Here is a 12457-nt window from a genome sequence, read left to right on the forward strand (position 1 = left end):
TCTTGCACCATTTTATGACAATTGCATGAGAAGGAGAGAAACAACGTGGTAAATCAAACCAATGAACATCCTGTCTCAATCCTTTTGCTAGCAGCAGCCAGGTTCTGTGTATTGAAGTGAAAAACTCCTGGGTTTGAGTTAGAAAAGAACATGCCTATGGGGAAACATTTTTGTATTTGGCTTGCGTCTTGGGATGTGAGGTTTAGTGTTCTGTGTGTCTTTTTATCCTAACATAATGGCTTTTTTTTTTTTGCAGCCACATTTAGCAGCAGATAATCTGGATAAGATCCATGATGAATGTGACAACAATCTGTTGCATGTAGCAGCATCAAAGGGACATACGGAATGCCTGCAGCATCTCACTTCTTTGATGGGTGAGGACTGTTTGAATGAACGAAACATTGAACAGCTAACTCCAGCTGGATTAGCAATAAAGGTAATTTAGTCTCTGTCTCTGCTGGATTGTGACATAAAGGTCATTTAGTTTCTTTCTGTGATAGCAGTAAGTAATACATCTATCAGGATGTTATTTTTCAAACGTTTTGTTAAGTGAAAACAAAAAGAACTGTTGTCTGGTCCCGCAAAAGTAAATAAAAATGGATTACTGTGCAGGATACAGTGTATGGCTGGCTTTTTATACATTGTTGTCAATGTGTATATATTACTTACGAATCAGTTAAGCGAATCTAAAAACCATTGTTATATTTTAAGGAACATTCATGTGACTCAGGCTCAGTTGATTCTTTAGACAGCATAATGGTTTATTGGCTTTGTACAAATACAGGTATAATACTTTTAGACAAGTGTAAGAACATGTTTACAAAGCATAAAAAACTTTTGATCCATGTCTGGAGGTGAAACCCCTTTCTCGTCTAGAACAATCACATCAAAGTTAAAATGTGCATGTTACAGAACAACCTATCAGAAACTGCAAAAAATAGTGACAAAGCTTTCACAGGAAAAACGGTTATGTAGAAAAATATGAAAATTATTGGTACTGCTGCACTAAAATAAAATAGTAGTGTGCAGGAAGGTGGGTAATTTAACAATACTGATTCAGGTTCTTTGGTAAACAAGTTTGAATGTTTGAATGCCATTCCTTTAGCCTCAAAGATCCTGGAGAAGAAAAAAGGAAAGGGGTGAAATACAATAAAAGAGTTTCTCTTTTTTTTCTGGGATTTCATTGATATTGCCTTCTTGGGAAACATAGAAACTGACAGAGGACTGGTGGGTTCCAACCTGCAGATCTGCAGCTTTGAGACTTCATTTAAATGACCTGGGGCCCCAGTGTAGGTTTCAGGGTTGGAGGGGGGAGTGTATTTTTCTGAGACAAGCCACTTGAGCATAAAATTCAACTGATAATCTAGTTGTACTAATGAAATGCTATTATAAGAGCAAGATATGTAGCTTCAATAGCTTGGCCTGTGTCCAAACTGAATAGTTACCGTCTGCCAATTTAAAGTCTTACAAGTTTAGTTGGAAACAATTTTCTTTCTTGTTTTTTCAACTACGGTATATAATGTGTTTATAAGCCAATAAAACCTTCTGTCTTTTTCTCCAGAAAGGTTGGTCATTTTAATAATTGGTTCCTTTTGTTTCTGTAATACTTGAGCATGCTTTGACATTCACAGAAAAGTGTGTAAATGTAACAGAGTTCTTCATGTAAGTGACAGTGCTCAAGCAATGCCTAAGGCTGGACTTGTCTTGGATCATTCCAAGGTTTTGCAAGAGCCTTGAAATAATATGGTGTAACAAAACTTTGTAGACCTTGATCCTTAGTGGTTTTGTACATAGATATACTGGACTTTATTCTTCTAGTTTATACCATTGCAGCTCCCACAATATTATATACCATGAGGGATGTGCACCTATGTTCTACAAAATGATGACTATTGTTCACTGAACAGAAGAAAACTTGTTTGCAGGAACATAAATCTCCATGTAAAACTGTTCCAATAATTTAGTGATGATGCTTAACATTTCCCAGTAAGGAATGAACTAATTAAAATTAATTCTGTTTATTCATGACCTCTTTCTGACCTTGAGCTATGAGCGAGAGAATGAAAATGGAGAGGTACATTACAGGCAGCCTCACTGTCGTATTGATTTTAACCGACTATGGAGAAATCCTTTCTACATTAGCAAAATTATCTTATTTAGCAGGTACTTAATTTTATTAACTCTTTAGTTCAATTTTAAAACCAAAAATATATTTTACTTAGTTATGATACAAAGGAAAACAAAATAAAAACTTGCTAGTCATACTTGCTAATGTTTGAACCCAAATAAGATGATGAGGATATTTCTAGTGCACTAAAAAGAATACAGATAGTTTCATTTTTTTACTTCATAACTGAAATAGAAATATAGAAGAGCAAGTAAATTAAACTGGTATGCATTTTTGTATTTATATACAGACACTGCATACAGGAGGAAAAAATGAAATGCCAAACTTTTTTTTTAGGGTTTTTTTTTTCCCATATAATTTTTAATGGATTAATATTTATCATATTCCTTTCCCTTTTTTTAATAAAAATAAAACTGAATTTGAAATGGACATTTCTTTCCATCTCATGATAGCTTTTTGTCATTTTATTTATACAAACAGCTTTTTATGTAATGTATATTGACCTCTGTGAGGTTTGACTGAGCAGTTGAAGTAACTTGTGTCAGCTACAATGAAAATAATGGTGTTTACGAACATGACAGCTGAAAAATGAAGTAAGAGCAGACCAGAATGTAGTTCATGCCAAATGGCATTTACCAAGGTACCATAGCTGAAAAGGGGCTGCAGCCAAGAGAAGCTTCTAAAAACTCCTGCCTTTACATTGGACCGCATGCATGGTCTGATGAAAATGTTCAACTGTTTCCATAGCACCTACATCACACTCTTTAGTAACTTGCAGACGACTAGGGGTGTGGATAAGCAGCTCAGTAATCATGAGACAAAGCTGTAAAAAGTGTTCGGGGCAAGAACCACCTCCTTATTTGTGTTTGCACAGTATCTGTTACAGATTGGTCCTAACCCATGAGGATTAGTGGTTCAGATACTACGTAAATAAGAATAATTTAGGAAGCATGCATTTAATTAGTGATCAATGCAGACTTGAGTTTCTAGGGAGGCAGTTCATTCTACTCCAGCAAATTATCTCATTTGGTCATTGAGCCTTGCTGTACAAATGATGGAAACAGAGCTATGGTTTCACTCTGAACAGTCTGAGAGCTGGGACCAGACTGTGTGGTGTATATGTAGTATGGTTTGGCTGCCTCTTCCACATATCTACTTTCATTAAAATCAATAACCAAGCTAAAATTTATCCAGGATTAAAAAATAAGTGCATTACATGAGAGCAGATAAATAAACACATTTTCAAACAAACTGGAATTTCATATAATTTTAATAATTTCTATACGCTGTTCCCCGTTCAATAAATATAAAACCCATAAGAGATGGATTTTTTTAATGTTGGGTTTTTTTATTTTTGTTTAGAATGGTCAGCTGGAGAGCGTTCGATGGATGGTGAGTGAAACAGAAGCTATTGCAGAATTAAGCTGCTCAAAAGACCACCCAAGCCTTATTCATTATGCAGGTTGCTATGGCCAGGTAGGACTTTAATTTATTTTCTCAAATATATTATTTAGATGGTCATAGAAGAATATAAATTTAAAGCATGTTTATAATTCTGTCACTTTTAATTACATGTGTTCTTATTTAGTTCAAATATAGCAAAATCACAAAAACTTTTCATGCTTAACCTATGGGGTTTTTTTCAGTATTTTCCTTCCTAAGTTTTGTTGTTTTGGTGGTTTGTTTTTTTTTTTTAATTTTAAATAATGTCTAGGAAAACATTAGCTGGCATATTAGGCCAATCTGTGAATCCGAAGAACATGAAGGCAGACTAGCTGTCACAATCCCTTGAGGACTCCTAAGACACATCAGAAAATCTTCAAACATTTTGGCATAGTTCACATTCTCTTTCCAGTAGAGACTAATCTCAAAAAATTTTGGCAAATTGTGACAATTTAGGAATTCAGTATATTGGCAGTGAAGTGTGGTGAAATTCGAACATCATCTGTCTAGCTCTAGCCAGCTTTATTGTGAATTACATATAAAAATATGTTGTAAACCAATCCTGTTCCACACCTAACCTATCTATAAATCTGATGATGAGAAACCGCAGAGGTACAGCATTTCAATGCTTTGCTAATGTCTGGGGAAACATATACCACTTAATTGCACCACATTCTCTTCCCACAAAGTCTGTTTTTCCTAAGTAGACCTTGCAATAACCCCTCTTCAAAGGACCTTCTCCAGGATCTACAACACAAACAATAGTGATCGGCTGTTCTTCTCTAATGTCTTTGGCAGATGGGCCACTCTATCACCCAGTTTCCTCAACAGGCATCGAGGATAAATGCAGAAACCCCACTGTTTCTGTGCTAATGTTGTTGGTTTTTTTCTCTCTTACTTGTTATGAGTGAAGTGGCAAAATGTAACCACTAAGAAAATTACCTTGTTCTTTCCTGTACAAGTGTGGTTGTCTCTTTCAATGCAATACCATTATTGTGGTGTGTTTCTTCTAACTGATCCTGTCCAAGTAATTTACTGGAGGGGGAAGGAAAGGGAGGGAGTGTGCTTGGAAGGCTGGAGATCTACCCTTTATCCTGCTGTTTCGACAGGCACACAGACACTCTTGGTTTTGTGCTGTGTAAAGGCCTCCATGGCCTTTTCTCCACTCGCCCACTATGCAGACATTACTGGTGTGAGTTAAGACCCTGCTGGACATACTTGGATATACTGATTAATTATGTCCTAATTTCCATAGCATGTTTGGCCTGTAAAGCGTAACACTAAGTATAGGCAGGCTGGAAGCCAAGTCAGAACTTGATTTGACAATGACATATTTGCTACTGGGAAGAAAAAGTTTTAAAGAGACAGTTTCATGTGAACTTGCATTCATATCTTCAATTAATTAGCCTGATTTTCTCCTCATCTCCAAAGTTATTTATGCAAACTAAATCCAGTGAAGCTTTGGGGGTTTTCAGTGAGCTATGCTGTCTACTGCCAAGAACAGATCTGGCACACTCAATATAGATTTTCTTTAGTGCAAGACGGAAGCTCTACCAGTTAAGAAACACCAGCTACATCCAGCCACCCATGAAATTAAAAAAGGTAATATATAAACTGCCGCCAAGTTTTCTTAGTTAACTGAATGCCAAAGAAAGTTCACATGTAATGTCATTTTTTTATATATATAATCCATAAACATCTTGCAAACATGAGGGAATGTTGAGGCTGAAGGGGTGCCAGATTATCTTACCCAACTGTGTTAAGAAAAAAAAAGTTGAGAAATTCAAATGCATTGTTGGCACTATCCTTTAAGCTTTAATTTATTTTACCATTACTTACATGAGAGATAATCCATGTAAACACTGGTCTTGGCAGGATTACAAGAGTAATATTTTTACAAGGAAGACCTGTTATTGAATCATTTTCAAAAGGAGTCAGTCCATCCATCGTTTCCCTATCATGAAGCATACGCAGCATATTTTTCTTCAATAAATATCATTTAGAATGGGAAGCAAAAGCTCTATGTTAAAGGTCATCAGCCCACAGTCAGGGACTAACTCCAACAGTATTATATTTGCCCAGTGAAAGAGTGACCACATAAACTCATCTGATGGAACAGGAGAAGAGCTAAAAGTCAACCCTGTAGCCTGATCAGCATATTCCTAGCAAAGGCTTCTCTAAGCATGGGACTATGCAAGATTCAACCATGGTTGTTGGTAGACCTTCATGCCAGACATAAGTGATAGGTACATGGCAGATTGTGTACAGGTGGAAGGAGGTGGTGGTGTTGTCCTACATGCAAATAGATCTGACTAAGAGTTTTACAGGACTATTATTTCTTTCCAATATGGATGTTGTAGTAACATGGACTGCACAGATAAGAGGCAGAGGGCGGGGAATGCCAAGGGTATGTTTCCTCTGACCTCCAGAGAGTTCAGGGGGACTTTGGGGAACCAAAGCTACAGCATGACTGAGGACCTGGGAGGGGTTCTGTACATAACTTGTCAGTGGTGTAGTGCTGGAGAGCCCGGTGAGAAGTAGTATATTACTTTTGGATATGCAAATGCCTAAAAGCACACCTTTTTTGTACATCAGGATTTTTGCATTCTGTGATTTTTGCAAGTATAATGTAATGTTTTCACTTACTCCTACTCTTCTACTATGGAGAGATGCTGGGAAACGCATCTTATTTAATTAATACCAAGAGATGGGGCTAGGATTAGCTGTAGAGTCAGCACTCTTCATCATGCTAATTCTTCCATTTGTATTCGATTTAATGAATAAATGGTCTTTCTTAATTGTTCTTTCTACTTCAAAAGCCAGCTGATTGAGCCAAAGTCTGAAGCCTGTTCTAAACCAGAAATTACATATTGTGACAGTTTCTCAGAATCTTTTTTTAGGAAGGTTTGATTAATTGTAGGCCTAGAATATGCCAGAGGGATATTAACCACTGCTGCAACATAAGACCATTTTAGATCTTAAAATGATCAGATACACTGAAAAATTCATCAATATTTATCAGTTCCTGTTACATAACAAATATGCAATTATTTTCCATTATCTAATTCTCACAAATTTTCTTATTATCCTTCATTTTGTCTGAATAAAACTACAGACCTATTCCTAAGAATACTTTCATTCCTTCTATATAATGTGTTACCAAAGTGATACATGGTATATATTTTGATATATCAATTTTCGTTTTTCCTAGAAGTTAAAAAACAATGGTGGCTTTCCTTTTTTTTTTAATTTATTAAAAAAAATTATTAAAAACATAGTGATTTGAGAGAAACACTAAGTACAGATGACTGCATTTATCCATCCAGGCACTTCATTTCTGTGTAGATTAGATAAATGACTAGAAAACATCATTTCTTCCACACAGATTGTGATCGTAAAATCACAGAACATGCTTAACATTCTGGTCTCTATTATGTTCCAAAGAAATATATAATTTCAAAGCTATAGCTGTCTTCCAATTCTGCAGAGGAGTTTTACTAAAATATTTTTCTTTTAATTATTAAAACATAAGGGCAATTCATAGGAGTAGTGTAATCCTTCTTCACTGCTGGCCAACACCGCAGGCATCTTGAGAAATTGCTCAAAAGTATTTTAAAAGGGTTATGTGATCTGAAGTCATCTCTCCATGCTGGCTGTCAGCTGTATTGGGCCTTCAGCCAAGGAGAAGTAAAACTACCTATGCCTTCAACCTCTAATAAAAACAAAACTGCTGTTAAAGTGGAAATATGAAGAAGATAAGTTCCAGACTAGCATTCTGAATTAATAAGCAGGGATTGAGTGGGCAGAATCCTTTGGAGGAGACCTAGGAGTTTGAAAATCCCCACCTCCTCCTGCTTCATACTACAATTTCTGGGCTGGTTTTACACCAAAAAAAACCCAAACGCAAACAAACAAAAAAACCCCGAACAGGTTTATACTCTAGGTTCCTAGCTAGAATTATCTTTATTCATTTTTATTCTTGTCCTTTCTTACCAGAGTCCTAGACGTGCTCTCAATACTATGTCACTCTTACAGACCCATGTATCTAACTGTGCCATTACGTATTTATGTATCACTAAAGCTAATAATCTTCTGCAGGTTAAACCTGTGGGTTGGTATTTGCCTCACCAATACTAGAATCTACAAAGCCCTTTTGAACTAGAAACTCCTAGACAGTGTAAGACATGATAGGTATCAATGAAAGATTAAAAAAAATGTGTTTAAATACAAAAGTATTAAACTAGAAAGTAGTGCAATAACTGGGAGGACAGCTGCACTCAGCTATCCTTTAATGGACCTCACTTATTTATACAATCCATAGATTAATTCTAATTTTTCAATATGTATCACATTCAGCAGAGTACAACGAAATTTAATCTGGAGAGGCATGAAAGGTTCCTAGAAAGATTTTTCCAAATAAACCTGCTGGCGAAAATAAGGAATAAAATAAGCCTAGTTCATATATATAAACTCTCCAATATTAGAAAAGAATATCCATATAAATATGTATTACACCTGCATACACACACAAAAAGGATGTTAAGGATTATGTTGGAACCTCAGTTTTGCCTTTCAGATTTTCATGTGCAAGTTTTGCACTCCAAGTGTCTCCATCCTTCTGAATTTGCAGGCACATGTAGAGAATCACAGAATCACTGAATCGTAGGGGTTGGAAGAGACCTCGAGAGATCACTGGGTCCAACCCCCCTGCCAAAGCAACTCCCCAGCTCATATTGCACAGACAGGCGTCCAGACGGGTCTTGAATATCTCCAGAGAAGGAGACTCCACCACCTCCCTGGGCAGCCTATTCCAGGGCTCGGTCACCCTCACTGAGAAAAAGTTCTTCCACATGTTGGTGCGGAACTTCCTGTGCTCCAACTTGCAGCCATTGCCCCTTGTCCTGTCTCCACAGAGCACTGGAAAGGGGCTGGCCAATTCCCCTTGTATCCCATACTTAAGATATTTATAAACATTAATAAGGCCCCCCCTTGGTCTTCTTTTCTCTAGGCTGAACAGCCCCAGCTCACTCAGCCTTTCCTCATAGGGGAAATGCTCCAGGCCCTTAATCATCTTTGTAGCCCTTCTCTGGACTGTCTCCAGGAGATCCCTGTCTTTTTTATATCAGGGAGCCCAGAACTGGACACAATACTCCAGGTGGGGCCTGACCAGGGCAGAGTAGAGTGGGAGGATAACCTCCTTCGACCTGCTGGCCACACTCCTCCTGATGCACCCCAGGATCCCAAAATCTCTGCTCTGGTGCCTGGAGAACCTCCTTCCCATCCATCTTCACTGATCTTGGTGTCTGCAGGGGTTTTCCTCTCACATCTTCTTACTCCTCTCTCTGGCTGCAGTTGCTGTTGCAGTTTTACTCCCCTCCTTAACTCTGTTATCCCAGAGGCACTACAAACCATCACTGATAGGCTTGGCCTTGGCAAGAGGCAAGTCTGTCTTAGAGCCAGTTGGCATTGGCTCTATCAGACATGGGAGCAGCTTCCAGCAGCTTCTCACACAAGGCATCCCTATAGTCCCCTAACACTACCAAAACCCATGCAAACCCGATACATGTGTTCATACTCCTGTTTTAATTTTCCAGAGTGTGAAGTTTCACCAAATGTCACAAGCTGATTTTCAGAGACACACAGAGTGTTCTGCCTCAGGTCTCTTCTCCAAAATGCAGTCACGCGTGGTTTTTAATGTACAATTTCTCAGAATGTGTTGGAGTCCTCACATTTTTCTTGTTATGTGTTTTTATAAAACAAACAAAATATTTTGGCTTTTTTCCTTTGTGGGGGGAGGGGGGGACACAACGATAAAATAACCAGATACACGGAGTTCTACAAAAGGCAGAAGAGATTGAAAACATGGAATTTTTGTACAGTAATACATGGCAGTACCAGTATTTATCTAGTAGATTTTCATTATTTCTAGCTTTTGTGACATATCTTTCCCTGTCCTCCTAGGAGAAAATCCTTCTGTGGCTTCTTCAGTTTATGCAGGAGCAAGGGATTTCACTGGATGAAGTTGACCAGGATGGAAATACTGCTGTTCACATAGCTGCTCAACATGGCTATCTAGGATGCATACAGGTAGAGTGATACCTATAATAGAAATCCTGTTTACATAAAATTCAAATGACCACAACCATTAAAATGATTATAGGAGATCTTACAAGTGGGAATAATTATTGATACATTAATATATACTAGAAGGAAGAACATTAAGTTAGTGGGACTCAGATTGAAATATCGAAGAGCTCTTCTCTGGATTCCATTCTCTTTGATGTTATTGTTAGCCTGAAGTAAGTGTTTTATTGCAAGAAGAAGGGATGATTATGTTGTTTGTACATAAGCAGCTAATGTGTATGCTTTTCTATTACAAAAGGGCAGACAGGGCTTTTTTTAGTATTTTTCATACTATTCCTCCTGTTCCAATATTTTCCTTCTGTTTCTTTTTCCAAGGAATAGTAACTCTCCAGCTTAGGGGAAGTCTAAAAGGTAGTTTTCTTCTACTTTGAAGGATTTCTACCTTGAGTAAACCATCCTTTCCAGGCTTGTAGTCTTTGAATGTATCTGTGCTAAGCAGTCCAACATGGTGCTGATTTCTAAGTCTGAATGAATAACCTTGGCTACTGAAAGCAATACAGTTCTATTGCACAGAAGGTAATTTGTTTTGCTGAGAAGGTTTACACAGCTACAGTAATTTTGGGAGCCATATCTGAATAAACCAGTTTGAATACCTCTGTACAGTACCAGTGTTTACTCCAGGCCTCAAAAAAGCTATAGGTGGATGGCTACATGAAGCACCTCAACTCTGTATTGAATTGCAGATGAAGGTTTTGACCATGAAAGTTACTAGAACCATGAGTCACCATACATTTCAGTATTTGGTATTGTCGGCACTTTGAGTGAAAACTGTTTGAAGAATAATAAAATTATTCCAGCAGATTGCCAAAAAGTACTCAAGAAACAAATCAGTCATTGGAGAAGAATAGATAAAAAGATAAATGACCACATGGCAGATAGGCAAGAAGTAGAAATCAAAGTGGTTGACTCAAGTAGGGGAAGAAACAATGTCTACGAAGGAGTAGTAATTCTCAGAGTCTAAGGACTCAGATACATGTCAGTAAACATATTAATCCTCTTACCACACAAGAACTGATCCACAGCACCTTTTAGGCCACTGCAAATACGGAAGAGTTGTATTAGTTCAAGCCTAAAAGAAATACAGCTAGTCAATTCTCACTAGCTAACATCTTCAGAGTTCCGAATCTATTTGTGCGCTACAGATGCGTAGCTGCTTACTATTATTAATAGCAGTTTATTTATCCAGCACAGAGAAGACATAACTCCATAAAAGCCTGTTTGAAAATCTTTCATAATAAAAAAAGAAATCCATGTGTCAGTTGAATTGGATGAACAAACTTGGAAAGAACACAGTCAAACAGATTTGGAGGACATGACCATCTCTGCATTTTCTCATTGATGGAGCGTGTCTTCCTTTTAAAGACATCAGGAATGGACCCAGTACAAACTCTTATGAGTATAAAATAAATCATGACATCTGTGCTGAATCTATTGGGTTTATTATTGTATTGTACACAATTGCTATGCTGAGTTAGAGAAAAATGGGTAGAATAAATGTTTATGGTTTACTAGTTGTGTGTGCTTAGGGTTGCTAACTCACCACTGCCTCATCAAGATGTACGGTGCCTTTGAAGGAGAAATGAGTGTATATGATTTTGAACAGTGGTGACATCTGCAGGCTGTTTTCATGGATAAAACTAAATCAAAAAGAGAATAGCCCTGCTTTCCCTATTAAGAACAAACCTTAATTAAATGGCTTAGAAGTCTCAAGATTGTTTTATCGTAGATAAATACACAAATCAACAAGCATTTTGTGTTAAAGTGAAGCCATGAGAAACAAACCATGAAAATGTCTGACAATAAAAATGTACAATAGTAATGTCACTTCATGAACACCTCACAGTCTTAAGTGTAGTGGATGTTTTGCTTTGCTGAGAAACTAAGTTAGTCCTCTATCCAGTGACCTTATAGCCTATTTTAAAGCAATGTATAAGTGAATAATCCAGTAAAAAGAAAGCAACTATAAAAGAGGCAGGAGGATTTTAAGTAGACTACAAAAGGTGGTGACAGGCTGACTGATTCCCTCGCCTGAGCAACTGACACTCCTATCTTGTTCCAAACTATGACTCCTTTCTGTAGGTTTATAACTCTCCCTTCTTTATGTTCTGTATTGGCAAATGAAACCAAACTTATGGACTTGAGATGCCATCCAAGACTGTTGCAGATTTAGCAGACCAGACAGATCACCATTAGTGTTTTCTGACAGCAGGTGCAGAGGTCTCATGCCTACTGTTCTCAGTCAACAAGGCCACTCCAATCCTTAGTGGCTTACCAGCTCTGCTTGAATAACCAAGAGCTACCCATGCAATTCTTCTTCTGCAAGTGTATGTGTAATGTTAACGATCTCATAGTTTTTGGATGCATTATGAATTTGTTCAGAATTTTTTCTGGACTGCTATGAGCAATGTGTGTCTGAACATTGCTGAGAACATTTAGGTCCTAATCTAGGCTCTTAAATAAAGTGAACCGTGCATAAAACATTATCACAAAGAGATCTCAAAGAGTGAAATTTTGATCTCAATTCTTGATGGAGTAGTTGGATGTCTTGACGTCAGCCTGACAGACTTCTTTTGTCCTTACAACACTCTGGATTCCAAAGTCCCAGAGGTAACTCAAATTTCATGCTCACAACCTGCATGATTCTGTAGCAAAAACCTACGGTTCTCCACTTGTAGTGTGGGTAACACAAGGGTATACATAACAATATAAACCATTATTTTTCTTAAAGACTAAAAGTTGACA

The 12457-nt window shown here is 37.5% G+C and overlaps 1 protein-coding gene across 2 annotated transcripts in view; it reads left to right on the forward strand.

Moving 5' to 3' along the window:
• SNCAIP (synuclein alpha interacting protein) overlaps positions 1-12457 on the forward strand; it is a gene marked incomplete at its 5' end in the record, with an annotated part of 57675 nt that overhangs the window by 26852 nt on the left and 18366 nt on the right. For both annotated transcript variants that reach the window (XM_084278187.1, XM_084278188.1), the window contains 3 exons: positions 257-436; positions 3491-3604; positions 9533-9658. In XM_084278187.1, coding sequence (XP_084134313.1) covers positions 257-436; positions 3491-3604; positions 9533-9658 — 420 coding nt within the window. The remainder of the gene's footprint in view (positions 1-256; positions 437-3490; positions 3605-9532; positions 9659-12457) is intronic.

Source organism: Gallinula chloropus (genome assembly GCF_964237585.1).
Source record: "Gallinula chloropus genome assembly, chromosome: Z".
Classification (NCBI taxonomy): Eukaryota; Metazoa; Chordata; class Aves; order Gruiformes; family Rallidae; genus Gallinula; species Gallinula chloropus.